This window comes from Anabrus simplex, chromosome 2 (assembly GCF_040414725.1).
Source record: "Anabrus simplex isolate iqAnaSimp1 chromosome 2, ASM4041472v1, whole genome shotgun sequence".
NCBI classification, from domain to species: domain Eukaryota; kingdom Metazoa; phylum Arthropoda; class Insecta; order Orthoptera; family Tettigoniidae; genus Anabrus; species Anabrus simplex.
Window position 1 is genome coordinate 194,372,615 of NC_090266.1, and position 19,657 is coordinate 194,392,271.

The 19,657-nt window shown below is 39.0% G+C and overlaps 1 protein-coding gene across 2 annotated transcripts in view; it reads right to left on the minus strand.

The window, feature by feature from the left end:
* Nucleotides 1-19,657, minus strand: part of LOC136862737 (pyruvate dehydrogenase phosphatase regulatory subunit, mitochondrial) — a 372,304-nt gene that overhangs the window by 199,900 nt on the left and 152,747 nt on the right. For both annotated transcript variants that reach the window (XM_067138964.2, XM_067138965.2), the window contains exon 8: nucleotides 17,047-17,205. In XM_067138964.2, the coding sequence (XP_066995065.1) occupies nucleotides 17,047-17,205 (159 nt within the window). The remainder of the gene's footprint in view (nucleotides 1-17,046; nucleotides 17,206-19,657) is intronic.

Here is a 19,657-nt window from a genome sequence, read left to right on the forward strand (position 1 = left end):
CACAAGCGCTTCGAGATATCGAAATTCGACTGTAACTTTGTTGAGAATTTAAACACAATTAATTCCATTCTTAACACAGGTTGTAGCAAGTTCACTTAAGGCCAGTCTCCACTGGTTAACATTTAACAACAACATGTTAAATGCTTAAAGTGTTAAGTTAAATATTGACTGGTGACACCATCAACATGTTAAATGTTAAATAATGTTCCATTTAACATTGTGTCCACACTTAATAAACATATTAAACTAGACTTCCTTTGTTTATATACTAGTACAGGTAGTTCATCATATCGATTTGTGCTAATACATTTGGGTTGTGTCTAGTATTTTCAAACAAGGACAATGGACTCGGATGAAGAGGCTTTGGCCTTTGTTATTGCCACTCTTGCTTCTGGTTACGATTTAGAAATGCAGTTTTATTAGGCACATTCTCTCCCCTCATCCTGCTCATTGCTTCAAAAGCAAACCACTTTGAAGTATAAAGTTTGTCCGCTCCCGCCCCCGACTTCCGATTTTTCTGAACTTTTTACAATTCTCGAATGTACTGGGAGCGGAGAGACGCTAGGTTTTTTTCGATGCACTCTTGGGAACAATTACAGATAATTTTGAGTTCCTGGAAACTGTTGGCTTTCTTTGCTTTATCTCTGTATTCCCTTGATGAGACATCCCACAAACAAGGCCTTTCTATTAGATCATTAATTAAGTCCAGAGTAATCTCCTTACTCCACTCCATTTTTGACTATAAATTTTAGTATAGTGCAGAGAGAACAACACACATGCGCGTACTGTATTTGTAGCTTATAACAAAGAGAGTGAGTGTTGTGATGTGTAGTAACTATAATCCTACTTCACGAGAAGCATGTCGTTTGCGTTGTTTAGGCTATCTGTTGGCATAGAAACAGCACGGAAGTTGCCGAAGCTGTGACGACATCTCACAAACAACGAATTGACTTGATAAAAGATAAAAGTGTTAACCTCAATATTCTGAGTTAACATGCAAAGTCAACTGGAAGACACAATCACAATATACATGTCAATTGTAGCATGTTAAATTTAACATGTTGGAGTTAAATGTTAATCAGTGGAGACCGGCCTTTACAAGCTGGTGACATTCCAATCATCATTTCTGATTTTACGCATATATCCTTACTTTACAACAGCAGAGTATAGGATATACGAGGGCAGATCAGAAAGTAACGCACAATAATTTTTTCCCCAAATGTTCAATATGTACCAAAACCAAACAAATCACAAATGAACTTAACATCTTTGACCTACTTTTCTACATAGTCATCAAGTTTCTCAATACATTTCACCATCGTAGTACCAATTTCAATATGCCCTATTCGTAGAAGTCCGTTTGGTTGGAGCATAGCCATCTACGAACCGCTGATTTCACTTGCACATCTGTCGCAAAGTGTTTCTTCATGGGACCAAACAGATTAAAGTCCAACAATACCAGGTACGGACTGTATGGTGGATGCTGAAACACCTCCCACCCAGTTATGAAGTGAGGGCTGTGATTAAATTTCTTAATGCATGAAACGTTCGACCTTGTGATATTCATCGCCAAGTAACGGAGGTGTATGGAGACAATGTGATGGACAAGTCGTCTGTTCGGCGCTGGTGTCACAACTTCAACCTGGGGAGGGGGAATACACACGACGAGGAGCGTTCAGGGAGACCATCTGTCATTACAGACCAACTGCTGAGCGCAGCAGACGAATGCGTAAGGAACGATCGGGCGCGTCACAATTGATGTACTCTGTGAACATTTTCCTAATGTGTCTCGAACAATTGTTCATGAAATTGTCAAAGACCATCTGCATTATTCAAAAATTTGTGCAAGGTGGGTCCCTCGCATGCTTACAGAGGAGCACAAAACCAAGCATATGGCTGCAGCACTGACGTTTCTGGGACGTTATTCCGATGAAGGAGACTCTTTCCTGACTCGCATCATTACTGGGGACGAAACATGGGTTTGTTATGCATCACCTGAGAGTAAACGACAGTCAATGGAGTGGCATCATGCTCATTCACCAACCAAACCAAAAAAAATTCAAGATAGTTCTGTCCACCAGGAAATTCATGGCAACCGTTTTCTGGGATCGCCGAGGTGTACTGCTCATTGATTTTATGGCCCATGGAGACACAATTAATGCTAATGCGTATTGTGAAACATTAAAGAAATTACAGCGGGCAATACAAAATCGATGGCAAGGTCTATTGTCTACAGGCATCATTCTCCTTCATGACAATGCCAGGCCTCATGCTGCTGCGATAACACAACAACTTTTGCAGCAATTCAAGTGGGAAACCTTCGACCATCCCCCGTATAGCCCGGACTTGGCCCCTTCGGATTTTCATATCTTTACGAAGCTTAAAGACTTTCTGGCGGGAAAAAGATTTGACAGCGATGAAGAATTTAAACGAGCCGTGACTACATATCACAATACACTGGCAGCGGAGGACTATGACGCTGGAATACAAAAACTCGTCCCACGTTATGACAAATGCCTAAATTTGCTTGGAGATTATGTGGAGAAGTAGTGTAAAGTATGCTCTTTCCAATAAAAATGTGTATATTTGTTAATATTTACTCCTGTGTCTTTATGGAAATTCTAAATTCCCATGGAGGGAATTAGATATTTTTCCACCAATAGAGCATATCAAAAATCAGATCAAAATTAGATGTATGGCTTTTCAGGCGTTTGCTCTATTAACCAGCATTTCGTCTTAGGTCTGACACTAGACTCTAGACTATGCTCTATTGGTGGAAAAATATCTAATTCCCTCCATGGGAATTTAGAATTTCCATTTGGAATTGCTAGGCGGGCATTAATTCCATTGTGGAGTTTTATCTCCCGTATGCAGTTATCAGACTGTGCCTCATAAATAGGCTTCTGATAAGTTCACCTGCATACACCCCAGCATCAGTGGGTAGGGTCTGACACATCCCACTCTGACGAGTCTAGTGTCAGACCTAAGACGAAATGCTGGTTAATAGAGCAAATGCCTGTGTCTTTATTGCGCAAACGGGTACCACTTTCCGGATTGCCTTTGTATAATACTGCGATGGATTGTGTCCTTCCATCTCAATTGTAGTCGTCCACAGCCTCTCCTTCCTTGCATTTGCATTTCCATCACCTTTTTTGGCATTCTTTCATCACTCATTCGCTTTATGTGCCCAAACCATCTTAGTCGGCTCTTCTCTATTCTATCATTCATTTTTTCCACTACAATTTCTTCCTGGACTTTCTCATTCCTTATTTTGTCTCTTCTACTCTTCTGTATTACTTCATTTCGGCTGCCTGTATTCGACTCTCATCCTTCTTTGTCGCTGTCCAAGTTTCTGCTCTGTAAGTTGTTATGGGTACGTAATACATCTTGTACATAGTTTCCTTTGCTTCCATTGGCACATCTTTGTCCCGTAACATGCTTCTTACACAAGGATAGAAACAGCCTCCAGCTTGAATCCTCTTACTAATCTCAGCATCCAGTTGAGCATTCTCCATTAATTCACTCCGCAGATATATGAACGTCTCCACTACTTCCAGGGGTTTGTCTGCAAGTCTAATCTGACCTTTCCCTTCTTTCTCCCCTCTAGTCATAACAAGACTTTGATCTTCCCATTCACCACATCCAACTGTTCTTGAACCTTCATGTCCTCTTCTTCCCTCATCACTATATCATCTGCAAATAACATGGTGTTCATATCTCTTCCTCCATGTGTTGCTTTTGCTGTTCTCATGATGTCATCCATTACTATTGTAAACAGCGTTGGCAATAGAACACTTCCCTGTCTCAGCCCACTGGTGATTTTGAACCAACTTGTCCTGCCAGCTTGTGTTTGCACGCAACTACAACATTCCTTGTACACTGCCATGATCATTTTTATTAATCCGTGTCCAATTCCTTTTTGCACCAGTCTGTCCCAAACTTTAGTCCTGGGGACATTGTCATATGACTTTTCAATGTCAATGAATGTCATCACCATATCATTCCCATACTCCCATTGCTTTTCCATTAGTTGTCTCATATTGAAAATGGGCTCTACTGTTAACCTTCCACTTCTGAAACCAAACTGATTTTCCTGTAATTTGATTTTCAACCCTCAACCTTATCCTACTTTCCAGTATCCTCTCCATTATCTTAACAACATGGGATATCAGAGTAATTCCCCTGTAGTTCTTAAATACTTTCTTATCGCCTTTCTTGAAAACTGGCATGATTATTGCTTTTTGCCAATCGTCAGGGACCTCCTTATTATCCCAGACACTCCTTAGAACTCTATATGTCCACTGCAGGCCTACAGTTCCAGCTTCCTCTATCATCTCCACTGAAATTCCAGAAGTTTTTCTATTCTTCATCTTCTTACTGCCATTTCAATTTCATTCATTGTAATTTCTTTATCCATTTCTTCATCAACTAATTGCCTTTCCTGGTCGTCCTTTGAATGACTGTCATCAGTTCTCATGTTCAGCAACTTCTGAAAATACTCTCTCCATCTATTTCTTATTTCTCCTGGCTTTGTTAATATTATGTTGCCTTCATCCTTCACAAATCTGGTGTTTACTTGATCTCTCCTTTTGTTTCTTAAGATAGGCCTACCATACAATAATTTCTTACTGCCCTGCATATCATCTCTCAATTTATGTGTAAATAAGGCCCAGCCTTTCCTCTTTTCTTCCTCCACTACTTTCTTGGTCAAATTCTTTGCCTCCTCATATTTTCCTCTACTTTCTTCAGTCTTACATGTTTTCCATGCTTTCCATGCCGTTTTCTTTTCCTTCACTTTAATCTTTACCCTATCATTCCACCAGTGTGTCTCTCTGTCTTTCACATTTCCTGACGTTCTACCACATACCTTTTCTGCACTTCCAACCAGTGCTTCCTTAAATCTTTTCCATACATCTTCAACATTCCCCATCTCCATCCTGGGTATCAAGGGTATTATTTCCCTTTGAAATTCTTCTTGTATGATTTTCTCCTTCAACTTCCATACTTTAATTATTTTCTCTCCTTTAATCTTTTTTTTTAATCTTTCCCACTTTCAATTTTCCTATCACAACTCTATGATCTGCACCAAAGGCTCCTCCAGGCATGGCTGTAACATCTAAAAGGTTCTTCTGGTGTTTTCTCTATGATTATATAATCAATCAGGGTCTTTGTTTGTCTGTCTCCCCAACCATACCTTGTAATCTACTGACCGTTCTTCTTCCTAAACCAGGTGTTTCCAACAATCATTTGGTTCCTCCTGCAAAAATCCACCAACAACTCGCCTCTGGATTTACATTTCCATATCCAAAGGGCCCTACAACATCATCTTTTCCTTGTCTTCCCATTCCAACTTGTGCATTTAGATCTCCCATCAATAGCACTTCCTTATCTTCTATCTGTCTCTCCACTTCCTCTAAAAAGTCCTCTATATGTTCATATATGCAACTGTATAACTGTACTATTATTTAAAATTTAATGTTGAATATCTGAATCTCTCATATTAAGAGATTTTAAGATCCATGTTAAAACTGTGGGCAAAAAAAATATTACTAAAATCAGGTTTGGGAATCACAGGTGATTACTACTACTTACTTTTAATAACATTAATGATTATGATAATAATAATATAATAATAATAATAAGAAGAACTACTGTCATTCTATGAGGTCATTCCATGGAGATATTTTGAGCATACTCATTTAAAGTTTCCATGGTTTGTTATACCTCCAACCTCCAGCAAAAGGAGGTTCCATTCATGGCTGGCTATAGTAGTGAAGGAATTGTTGTAGGATGAGGATTTATGCTTAGGAATAGCAAGCAGTGTCATGTTCAGCACTCTGGTATTTTTCTCATGGTATTCAGGAAGGCTGTGAAATCATTCATACAGGTAGGTTGGGGATTGTAAGGAAAGGATTCAGTGCAGTGAAGTCAAGGTATGAAGCGCACATTTGTCTTCAAGGCGTAGCCATCTGAGGTCAATGTAAGACTAGGTAACATGACACACATAGTTATTACATTTTTGTTTAAATAATTCATAAATCAAAATTCATAAACCTGTAGTTCTTTTTGAACTCTTCTCAAAGGTTTAGCTTCAATACTGTATAAGAGTTGCTAGTTATTTTGTGGTTAGTTTATTAACACTGTAATAAGGAAGCAACATTTATGTATGAAATGAGAACACTGGTAACAAGGTCTCAAAATATAATACCATAATTTGTGATTTAGCATTTCATTTGCCAGTAAAAGTTAATTTTGAGCAAGAGTATAACTAATTATTTACTTCTCAAGTTGAGAACGAGCATATATAAATATATGACATTAAAACCTGGTTTAAAAAAAAAAAAACCTGGCACAACCAATCTGATTGCCATACGGTATAGCATGATTCACTACTCCAAATCACGTGTTTCCAGTTGTCCACAGACGACTGGCAGCATTCTCTAAGCTATCAAATGCAGTGTTTGGCATTCACCAGCAAAATGTGCAATTTATGGGTGGGAGCCTGAGCCTTGAACCCCAGTCCCTGTATCCCCGTCGCACAGTCACGGTGCTAGCTACATGGTTAGTGACACTGCAAAATTCATGGGTGGTGATATTCAGAGTTGGGAAGTGAGTAAAGGCAACGGAATTGTAACCAACACTATTTTAATCATTTTTACTTGTAGTTGTTACTTTTCACCAAATGTAATTTTTCTACTCATTATTTACTTCTTGAAATAAAACTGTCACCGTATCGAGAGTTTGATAACAACTGGATCCTCAGCACTTCCAAGATGTCACACCGAGGGTATAAATTATAAAAGCCAAGGATACATAGGAATGTTGTGATACCACAATCAGTAAATATTTTGGTACCGTTACTCAAGATATTTTATACCAATAGTGTTGTTCGATACTGGCAGTACTGTGCAATGCAGGCAGTTTTAGAACTGGAGATAACAACAGAGCAGTAATGAATTAATGGTCAATAAAATCTTCAAACCCCTATTATACACAGATGCATTTAAATAAACATTTTAAATACCGGTAGTGGAATACTACCACATACTGTAATGAAAAACAAATCAACTAGTTGTTGGAGATGGCCCGATAGCTGGCGATATCACTGACTTCTGTTTCTACCAAACGTTTACCTGTAAGCCATCATTCTTAATTCACTGGAAACAAAATGAGTTTAGTTAGCAACTCTGTGAATTAGTTTCCAAAGGACACTCTGAACACTGTATTAGTGGTCAATCCACATGTGGTAAGAACCCAGTCGAACAGTGCATGGCCAGCAGTTACTCTGAAATGTGTGCTTTGACACAAATAACCATTAGATAACCATTAGAGTAACAAAGAAAATGTATATGACCTTTATTACCTAAAATACTAAAAAGTCACTAAGGGCCGGTTCTACCATCTGCTGGTAAAGTGGCTGGCAGCTGCCCGGAAGGTAAACTACCTGGAGGTGTAAATCGGCTGGTACTTTGGCTTGCGTCCAACCACCTCCGCGCAAGCGCCAGGTAGCTACCCGGAGCTAGACACCGATATACGAAGTTGGCTAGACTGATTTTCAGCAATTTCTCGCTTTCGAGTGTGGTGCTATCTATCGTCAGATGCATGAAACCCATTTTGATTGTCTTATTTCCCTGTGCTTGCGTCTGCTGATTATCACCAGAAAGCCTAATAAGGGGAGTCTTAAGAGTTATGGACAACGATTCATGTCAAGCTTTCGTGATTTTAATCTATGATCTTCAATATCAATACCTAATTGGGATTAAAATCTCGAGATTACATTTTCTTACGCCAGTTATAACCTGTCATGTAAGGCAGCGTTTTTGAAAAGTATTCTCGTAGTAGATTGGTCAAGTCGCTCGCTCCGTAATAGAAGGTACGCAGGTTTTCATCTTATTTCTAATTTACATTTTAAAATGTATTTTCATTCCCTGCCATTGTACTTAACTCTCTTTTGCGCGCTTCCATATACGTATATACACACACATCTTCTTTACGCACTTATTGCCTTTGAGCATTCTATCTGCAGGCTTTTGTGAATCGATTAAGTATCTCCGCGATGCTCTATTTGCAACTAGTTCTGTGACCCCGTTTAGTTCCAGATGCTTCCATTTATTGATAAAGCATTTCATTTTCATTTTTAACTTTATGAAGATAAAGTTGGAAGGTACTGTAAATGTAAAGAACTAATCGGGATAAATATCCATTCATAGGAAGAGGAATTCGGGAATGAAATAGTTTCCAATTTCTTCGAAATAATTTACAAGACTATGTAAACAACTAATAGGGAATCTGCTACCTGGGCGACAGTCCTATGTGCTATTAATCATAACATCACTTGCTATAAGTAGCATACATATAAAGCAATTTTCCTAGTGGGCACAATATTGTGATAAGAACGTATGAAAAGAGGCATACAAATTAACACAACGCTAATAATGGAAATAAAAAAGATTCGTCATAATAAAGACTCGAACCTGCACACTTCGTATTACGAAGAGAGCGTGTTAACCATTACGCTATGAAAACGCTAGAGATATGTAGGATACATACAGCAATATATATATCTCGTGTCCGAAAACTGAAAAAGTAGAAAATTAAAGCCCATTTGAAATGATTCCCAAATAGATTTTGATTTTATATCCTTTTAGAGTTTATTTACGAAAACTTGACGTATAAAACGTGTTCCCTGCGCTACCGATGCGAGAGACTGGTGTGACCGTTGCAACTAAAGGGAAGCATTAATGTTCAAAATCCTGCAATAGAATATCGATCACTGTTACAGTATACTGCTTTTTTCAGTATACTAAGCTAATTTGAGTTGCATATCACCAGAAATACAGCTAATAATGTTCAGCTCTCAGAACTTACCCGGCAGGTAAAGTCTTATCGGGCCCTCGAAGTGGCCGATAAATTACGCGCCGGGTAACGACGATTTATGCTGCCGATAGCGCTATCTGGGAGTGGTCGGACGGAAACATCCTTTTACGCGGAGGGCAAATTACGCGCTACTTTACCAGTAGGTGGTAGAACCGGCCCTAAATAATATAAATATCGGGGGAAAATAATTTTGAAAGTTCCAAGGTATCACGTTTGGTCTCAGTGATGATTACCACTTCATGTCTCTACGCTAAGTAAATAATGGCTGAAACTAGTCCCACGACTTATGTAATATAATTTACTTGATATATTGTATTGAAAAGGTGGACCTTATTATTCTTATAATTGCACTTCAGTACGGAACAAAAATGAATTTTATAGCTTATAATAAATACACTGATCAGCCAGAACATTTTGACCACCTACCTAATAGCTGGCATGTCCACCTTTGGCACGGATAACAGCGGCGACGCGTCTTGGCATAGAAGCAATGAGGCCTTGGTAGGTTGCTGGAGGGAGTTAGCACCACATCTGCACACACAAGTCACCTAATTCTTGTAAATTCCGGGGAAGGGAGGGATGAGCTCTGACGTAGTGTTGGCTACTGAGTGCACGATTCGAAGCAGTGTATCGATTCATTCAAGTCTCCGAGTGAATCGATTCACAGGAACGGCGAGCTCACGGCACACGATTCAGCTGACTCGCAGCGGACAGTGGTGAGTGGTCCACTCACGGCTAACTAGCGGGACACTGGACATTGGTGAAGAGCCGAGCCTCCAATGCAGCGAGACACAGTGAATTATGGCGCAATGAAAGAATTGTACGCAGGACGGATCAGTGAGACACAACAATCAATCACACGGTTCATTATCGGTACACTGGACATTGGCGGGGAGCTGAACTTCCTCTGAAGCAATACATACAGAGCCATGGTACAGTGAAAGAATCGTACGCTATAATGGACTCTCGAGCTCAGCTCATTTGAAAATAATACCCACTTGCATTCACTGTCCTCTTCTTACAGGGAGTTTTAAATAATAAATGGATTTATTTGCAGTGTTAAAAAGATAGTCAAAACAAAATTCCAAAGTACCTAGCATGTAAGTAGGCTATTAGGTTATTCTATATACCATATTAGTTTAATCAATCAGTATTTTTATAACTAAATGACATTCGACAATTACTTAACCCATGAACGCCCAGCGTTGCATATGTGCAACGGCTGCCGGTGTTCTTTTCTTTCAATGTATGAAGTTGTTTTCCAGTAAAACAATGAAAATTGCGCCCATATTCAGTAAAGGGAAGTGTTGTGCTTTGTTACGAGTCGGTTAATCAATAGTCACCGCTTTATTGTTGACGAGGTGGATGTTTGAAATTCGCCATGTGTTCCAACTATCACAATGGCATACCGTAAGAGGTAAGATTCGCAATATATTTTTATGATTTAGAAATAATTAACCTCTTTTAGGAAATCCAGGAAGTAAATTCATCAGAGTTTGAATGTAGCATGATTCCTTTCACAATTAACAACTCGTGGGCGAGTGAGATCCACGTATTCCCGGCGTTGCATATTTGCAACGCTAGGCGGATCCGTTGTCAAATCACTTCATTATGTACCATTTGGTACTGAAGGGTTTGTTATTGACGTAACAACCCTTTGTTGTTGTGCATGCAATTCAAACTCATATACCAGTTTTGTGATGCATAATATTATTATTATTATTATTATTATTATTATTATTATTATTATTATTATTATTATTATTATTATTATTATATATAATTCGCTGGGACCATCAGGGACCACGTTAAGCCTTGTTGCATTTGACAGTGAACTTGGCCTTCTTTAGAGCCTAAATTTCCCTCATTCTTTGTGAGTGGGCCTGCTTATGCTCCTCAGTTCAAGGGGCACCGTGTCTTCTCTTCGGTTGCTCGTCTCGGTTTAGCCCGTTCGTCAATATTTTCTTGCGGAAGAGATCTCTGTTAAGGGCGTCTTCAGCTGAGATGTGTAGCATTTGAAGGTCTTCTTTGGTATTTCTAAACCAGGGAATTGTGGTTTTGGGGTTTGAATCAAAAAAGTGAAAGATTTCTTTAGTTAACTTTCTTCCGTCCATTCTTTTCAGATGACTGTAAAATCGTGCCCGTCTTTTTCTGATTGTGTCGGTAATTTTCTCTATTTTGCTGTAGACTTCCTTGTTGGATCTCTTTTGATGGATTCCATTTCTGTACTTTGATCCCAAGATTCCTCTCACAATTTTGCGTTTTCTTTTCTCCAGTTCTTCAAGGAGTCCTTTGTTGGCATTTAGAGACAGGGTTTTGGCTGCATATAGAACTACTGGCTTCAGAACTGTTTCATAGTGACGTATCTTGGTGTTTTGGGAAAGGCATTTTTTGTTGTAGATTGTGCAGGATGTTTGGTAGGCTATTTCCAGTTTGCGTACTCGCTCCTGAAGTGCTTCTTTGTCCAGTCCATTTTTCATGATGATCTCACCCAGGTATTTGAATCTGTCTACTCAGGTGATGTCCCCGTATTTTGTATGGAATTCTGGTGGAGCCTCTTTGATGTTAGTCATTACTTCTGTTTTCTCAAACGATATCTGCAAACCAGTTAGTTCGGCAATTTCCTTTAAAATTTCAACTTTTATTATTATTATTATTATTATTATTGGTGGTAGAAAATTTTATCTCGTGTATATAGGAGGAAATCATAGTTGAAGAGCGCCATTTATTCGTTTCACATTTATTTCAGGGGCTTGATATTAGCAGAAATTCTCGAGGAGATAGAGAAGCGAATTGAAAGGGTAGACACTATTTATTTAGAACCTCCAGAGCCTACACCCCTTTCGGATGGAGACTCGGCAGATGAGGACGAGGGAGGGCTTATTGACAACCTGAGTCATAGGCAGCTTGCTGGGGGAGCTGAAGTTGTTGTTTCCAACCAAGAAAAACTGGAGAAAGATTGCAATGATGAATGTGATATTGTCCCGCCTAATGATAGTGCTTCTGCAGCTCCTCATTGTGTTTCTAATCAAAATTCGTTCATACCTCAAGTTGCACAAAACTGGACTGTAAAAGACTTTTCACCATCTTTCGGTATCTTTCCTGATAGTGACTTTGCGAAGTATAGCGTGTGTAAAATGTGACGTTGGGCTCTGCATAAGTTGTTTCATTCCGTTCCACACACAGCAACATACAGATCACTGAGTCTTCAGAGAAACCCACAGCAAATGATCACACCAGTAAACTGAAGAACTCTGAATACCTTGTCAGTTTTCAATATAATTTTCCAATAAATATATTTATTTTGATTAGCATATATATATATATATATATAATAGATACTGTAAATAATATCTTATTGTATATAAACTATTTTATTTTGTCTCTTAGTAAATCATAAACTCAACAATAACTTATATCTTCTTCTCCACTCTCATTGTCCTCTTATTTTCATTATTTTCTCGAAGAAAACAACATATGTGTTGGTACTTTGCAGACTACTACTTAAGCGCCTAGCGTTGCATATATGCAACACCCTATATTTCCGAAAGTAACCACGTTTGCTTCAAAATAATGGACCTTCCTTGAATAATACCCTATCCTAAGAATGTTTATTAAGAAAAATTGTACATTTCAAAAAATTAAAAATTTGGGCGTTCAAGGGTTAAACTCAGCTCTCTAGCCTCCAAGCCTGGCTGAGTGGCTCAGATGGTTGAGGAGCTGGCCTTCTGAACCCAACTTGGCAGGTTCAATCCTGGCTCAGTGCGATGGTATTTGAAGGTGCTCAGCCTCGTGTTGGTAGATTTAATGGCATGTAAAAGAGCTCCTGCGGGACTAAATTCCAGCACCTCGGCGTCTCCAAAAACCATGTAAAAGTTGTTAGTGGGACATAAAGCCAATAACATTATTATCTAGCCTACCCTATGACTATGAGTCATGCTCATGACAGCTCGAAATTATCTGTTTTATATTCGGAAGAACCGCTCAGTATTCTCTCAGTTCATATGTCGCATCATTGCACAATACTTAAATAATCGAATCACGAGGTCACCGGTGTGCGTGGACAGTGAGTATATAAGCAGACTGAAGCAATAGCTTAAATAAAAAGATGTTTAATCAGAAAACCAGTGGGCTACTGTACATCTCGTGTAGCCTATACAACATATGACGATTTAAAAAAATCCTCTGCTGATAGAAAAAGACATTTTCAAAGATGACCAAGATAGTTGGCCGTGCGTTTAGGGTCGCGTTGCTATGAGCTTGCATTCGGGGAATGGAGGGTTCAAATCTTACTGTCGGCAGCCGTTAAGATGGTTTTCCGTGGTTTCCCATTTTCACACCAGACATATGCTTGTGCTGTACCTTAATTAAGGCCACGGCCGCTTCCTTCCCACTTCTAGCCCTTTTCCTATCTCTTCTATTCTCTTCGTCACCGTAAGACCTATCTGTGTCGGTGAGACGTAAAGCAACTTATTTGATTTATACTTAATATGTGGGCTACTTATTGTGGACACGGGTTATTTTACATCTAATTCTCTGAGAGAGAGAGTGTGTGCGCGCGCGCGCGCACGCGCGTTTTGTGACTTCCAGAAAATTGTGGAAAACCATTAGGTAGTATATAAAATTTTAGTTATGTCAGTTACTATTATTATTATTAACTACGTAAGTTTTGTGCTGTAACATAATAAGCAAGCATAGTACTGAATCTGAAAGTTAGATGACGCATAGGAAAGCAGTTCATAGAATTATGACCAGATGGCAGCAGCAAGCAATGAATGTTGTTGCTGCTGTCTTATCAGTACACATTACACAGATGCAATAGGATCGATGTCTCTAATGAGCCATGAATCGGCGCACTGGATTGATTCAGTAACGTGAACGGAATCAAATGAATCGATTCATTAAAATAAATCAAATATCCTGTCACTACTCTGACGCCACGTTCAATCACATCCAAGACGTGTTCAATTGTGTTAAGATGTGGCAAGTTCAGGGGGCCAGCACATCAATTGTTAGTTCTGCCACAGTTTGCAGCCTGTCCTCTTTTACCAGTCTACTCACCCTACAACGTCCGACATATGTAATAAGGGGTAGCCGCCCAACCACTCGACGTTTGGACGTGGTTTCACCTTGGTTTCACCACTTGTTTAAGACACTCACCACAGCACTCCTCGAACACCCGACAAGTCATGCAGTTTCAGAAATGCTCATACTGAGCCTCTGGGCCATAGCAATCTGCCTTGGTCAAACTCAAATGGATTGCGCGTCTTCCCCATTCTACACACAGATAGTACACTCACTGATACTACATGCACCATGCGTGTGTCTCACTAGCAGTCATTCCTCATCAGGTGACGCTGCTATCGCATGGACGGGTTTATATCTGTAGCAGGTAGGTGGTCATAATGTTCTGGCTGATCAGTGTATAATGGACATAATACTGGATGACTTTCCTAGTTACTTCGTCAATGTTATTAATATGCAACTGAATCTATCAAAAATTATTTCACTGAGCTCAGTAGCTGCAGTCGCTTAAGTGCGGCCAGTACTCAGTATTTGGGAGATAGTGGGTTCGAACCCCACTGTCGGCAGCCCTGAAGATGGTTTTCCGTTTTTTCCCATTTTCACACCAGGCAAATGCTGGGGCTGTACCTTAATTAAAGCCACGGTCGCTTCCCACTCATAGCTATTTCCTATCCCAGTGTCACCATAAGACCATCTGTGTCGGTGCAAAGTAAAGCAACTTTGAAAAAAAAAAATCCATCAATAGGACTCAGATGTTTAAGACGTAAAAATAGCCCAAATAAGCAAGCAAATAAGACCTCAAAAGTGACAAAATATGACGTAAAAATTACAAAATATGACCCGAAAACCACTGATCTAAATATAGCCATTTAAAAATAAGTTATAAATCAAAACTTCAATTCCTTTTATACATATTTGTTAACCAAATTCTTTATTCTAACTTTCATATCAATTTTCGGAATATACATGTTTAGCAGTTATTCACAGTCTATTGTCTTCGATTCACTTATCAAACATTTGTGAATACATACCTATAAAGTACTAAGTTCGCTAATATTATCTGATCACACAACATTTAAAAAGGCAAAACATGTTTGCACCCTTCACTGGAGGTTTGAAATACGAGAAAACTAGAAATCAATCTACTTTAAAAAAATATTTTGTAACATTTAAGCCCAGATTACACTAATATTACTCAAATGCGTTAAAGTTTAAATTGAGCACCACGAAACTAATTAAGTAGATGTCTTTCAATACATTATGGTAGGGCGGCAGGGCAAAAAGTGCAAACTCACATAACTTTTTTATTCTTCTCCGCGGTTGGTATTGAAGTGTATGACAAGATTCATCTTCAAAGCATCAGGCACGAAAGACCCCCGATTATCACTGAACACATTCTTGTAAGAAGAGAAACTCCTTTCTACATCACAAGACATTATTGGTGCATATTTAAATAATATTAAATCACTGCTAATACAGATGTTGATTCCCAAAGGGAATTTAAAATATTTGTCCCGAATGAGCAAATTTATAATACCAATATAATGGTCCGTTATTGGACATTACAAATTTTCCAGCTAACTCATTCTTGGTTGCCTGCGTTTCGCCCTCGTGTGCTAAGTTAGGCTCATCAGTTGGGACTTAGCACACCACCGAAGATGCAAGGCTAGTGCATACCGTGGAGGCCACTGCATAGGCTACTTGAAGCCACCAGCAGTGCCAATGGACTATGAGAGCTATGTCTCATTTCCAAAAATTGATGCCTGCCTGGCCATCAGATAATACAGATGTTGATTCCCAAAGGGAATTTAAAATATTTAAAATATCGCACGACACACAGACACACCGCTATTCACTTTGTTTTGAGGGGTCACCTGACAGTTTAATGCACGGGTACGCCTACAGATGGAGTATAACTTCGATTTGACATACCCTGAGTAAATAAGATCTCAAGGTATGCTGTACGACCACTGGAACCCCATCTACCAAATTAACAAACATACCAGAAGTTACAAAACATGTTCCCCTAATTTTTTTGAACTGTGTACATCACACATAGAAAAACCAGTAAAATGGCCATCAACACCAGTTTTGGTTTTTTTTTTTGCTATTTGCTTTACGTCGCACCGACACAGAGAGGTCTTATGGCGGCGATGGGATAGGAAAGGCCTAGGAATGGGAAGGAAGCGGCCGTGGCCTTAATTAAGGTACAGCCCCAGCATTTGCCTGGTGTGAAAATGGGAAACCACGGAAAACCATCTTCAGGGCTGCCGACAGTGGGGTTCGAACCCACTATCTCCCGATTACTGGATACTGGTCGCACTTAAGTGACTGCAGCTGTCGAGCTCAGTATCAACACCAGTAATTCAAGAGTGAACTGCCCATGCATGAAAACTGAATCCTACTGAAAAAGAGGAGATAAACTGAGAGTCTTGCTCTTTGATGGCTTTAAAGATAATCCAAACTGAGGATTAAAGAGAGAATATGGATTAATAATAATAATAATAATAATAATAATAATAATAATAATAATATGACAATACTAAGAAGTATTTTATAAATATTTTCTAAAAACATCTTAGGGAAACAGAAGCTAATCTAACAGAAGTATATTTTCTTATTCCAGACAACTATTGTCTAACAAAAACCAACAAGCCATACCAATTATGTTCTACAGCTACTACAGATTCTTTTGCAGTAGAGATGGATACACAATTAAACAAAATTAACATTCCCAACTTTCTGAACACAACATTAATTTGTTGTGTATTGTTTCACAAACACATAAAGGTATAGTAGTGACTTTAACTTAATCTTCATTTCCTCAACAATTCCCAGAATTCATAATATTTACAACGACTACATCATCCTGAAATTCTTATGTCTAAATTCAGAGGAGATAAACAGTATGTTTTTAGATTATTAACTCCTTAAACCAGTGGTTGGTAATTAGCAGGGTAGAGTGCTCCACTACATGATTCCTTGTGAGAGAAGGAAATGTTCAATACATTATGTAAACACAAATACAACCTAACATGTTATTTTCCTCACAGTTTCCATGCAATCACTCTTATTTGTATCGTCTTCAATTAGCAGTATACTAAATAATATATCAAAGAGTCTACTCAAATGTGCCACACGCACCCAATTTTATATCTGGCTCAAACCAGGAAGGTCGTTCATAACCCATGACTTGACCAAACACAGCACCTGCTTCCTTCAGTTTGGGATAAATTGGAGACATCCGTAAATTTCGTCCAGTCTTAAATTCATGAAATGGATATATGAGACCATAATGCAAGCCTGTAACACAAGAACAAAAGTGAACATTTAAACTCATTTAAATGCAGAGGAAATTGTGTGTTGGAAAATAGTGATAGTAGAAGAAATTTTTGGACTTGTAGACTGTGATCAGAACAAAACGAACACAGCCAACTAGGACAGTCAGATAGACAGACGGACACAAGTCATCTGCCCCTGAACATTCTTTACTGGATGGCCACAAAATAAATCACAGGCACACAGACATACTCTCAATCATAGCACACTACTATGCTTGGTTACATAACAAAGCCATAAAAATGTTCAAACCTATGGGGACTGTTCTAGAAATACTCGAACATTAAACATATTCTTCAGGGGGAATATCTGCAGCTTGGTTTTGTCTCCTTCAAAGTACTCCCCTCCTCTATTCATACAATGCTCCCAGCGCCATTTCTACATACAGAAGCAGTCCTGGTCAGCAATTTGATGGATTGTGCACAGTTCTGCGTATGCTTTCTTCAGTTAGATCTCATCAACTGACTGAAATCGTTGCCCATTCACAGAGGATTTCAATTTGGGGAACAGAAAAATGTCTGCAAGGCTAGGTCTGGAGAGTTGTTTCGATGGGGAAACAGCTGTCTTTATGTTCATCAAAAATTCACTAATCAACAGCAATGCAAAAGCTGGCATATTGTCATGGTGGAGGTTCCAGGAGCTGTTTCTCCACAAGTCTGCTCTTTCTCTTCTGACATTTTCTCTCAAACATCAAAGACTTCGAGATAATACCAAACAGTCACTGTTTGACCCTCAGGTAAGAATTCACAGTGCACAACATCGCCGATGTCAATAAATACTGTCAACAACAGTTCAACAGGAAGGAAGAAACTCAATAGTAAACAGAGCCTGGATACCACACTATAAAACTATAAAAGTAAAGAAACCCAGTGCATGCAGGAGCAGGGAATGCAAAGGGAAAGGCAACACGCCAGTGACTACTAGCCACCACAGCAAACAAATCAGAGTTGACCCCCTCAGCACAGCATTCCAGACTGTGCAAAGAACATCTTGCTACAGCAATATACAGGGTGGCCCAACTTTAAAGACATGTTCCTCACACATACACTGGCAGAAAATGAAATCCCAACACCAAGGAGTTGTGCTAGATAAACAAACTTCGGGTAGCATGTTTGCACATTTGAAAGATAATGCCCATAGGATATAAACATAGGATATAAACTTCATGGTTCTGATCCGTATTGAATTGTAATCACAATATAATTATTAAATTAATGTTGTAATGGTCCACCTTTCAGTGCTATAATATGCAACATTTTGCTTTACATTAACTAGGGACAAGTTTTGGCCTGGGCTGGCCATCTTCAGCCTTAATATAAAACATCTAATAACTAAACAAATGTACATACACACAATTGACATAAAACAAATGAACAAATATATACAATTGACATTAAAAACTGGGATGAAATAATGAGAATAAACTAGGCTCTAAATTCTTACCATCTTGAGTATGCTCATTATTGAGATTCTTTCACACACTAATATTCACAGAACTGTTTTACTAACAGTTCTGTAAAAATATTTTCTCTCAAACATCAAAGACTTCGAGATATTACCAAACAGTCACTGTTTGACCCTCAGGTAAGAATTCACAGTGCACAACATCGCCGATGTCAACAAATACTAACAGTTCTGTAAAAACAGTTCTGTGAATATTAGTGCATGAAAAAGTCTCGATGATGAGCATACTCAAGATGCTAAGAATTTAGAGCCTAGTTTATTCTCATTATTTCATCCCAGTTTTTAATGTCAATTGCATATATTCGTTCATTTGTTTTATGTCAATTGTGTGTATATACATTTGTTTAGTTATTAGATGTTTTATATTAAGGCTGAAGATGGCCAGCCCAGGCCAAAACTAGTCCCTAGTTAATGTAAAGCAAAATATTGCATATTGTAGTAATGAAAGGTGGACCATTACAACATTAATTTAATAATTATATTGAGATAATGCCCAATCAGATTTGTGCACTAGTTGATGAAGAATGGTGCTAATAGTGCCACTATGACCTTGCAAAGCAAGTTTGCTTTAATTACGCGCTGTACTCTTCGCGATCGTCTGGTGGTGGTGGTGGTGGTGGTGGTGGTGGTGGTGGTGGTGGTGGTGGTGGTGGTGGTGGTGGTGGTGGTGGTGATGGTGGGGGTGGGGGTGGGGGTGTTGTGAGGTAGGTGTGAGTCAAACATACATTTAAGGAAACAAAGAAGGCAAGTATCAGCAGCTTACCGAGCTTGAACACGGCCGTGTCATAGGGTTATGAGAAGGTGGATATTCTTTCTGCGATTTTGCAGAAAGACTTGGCAGGGACGTATTCACAGTGCATCGGTGTTGGCAACAATGGTCCTGGAAAAGCAGTCTCAAGAAGACTGGACTCCAGCTGCACATGGGCAACCAAGGAGACGGAAGATCGCCGTA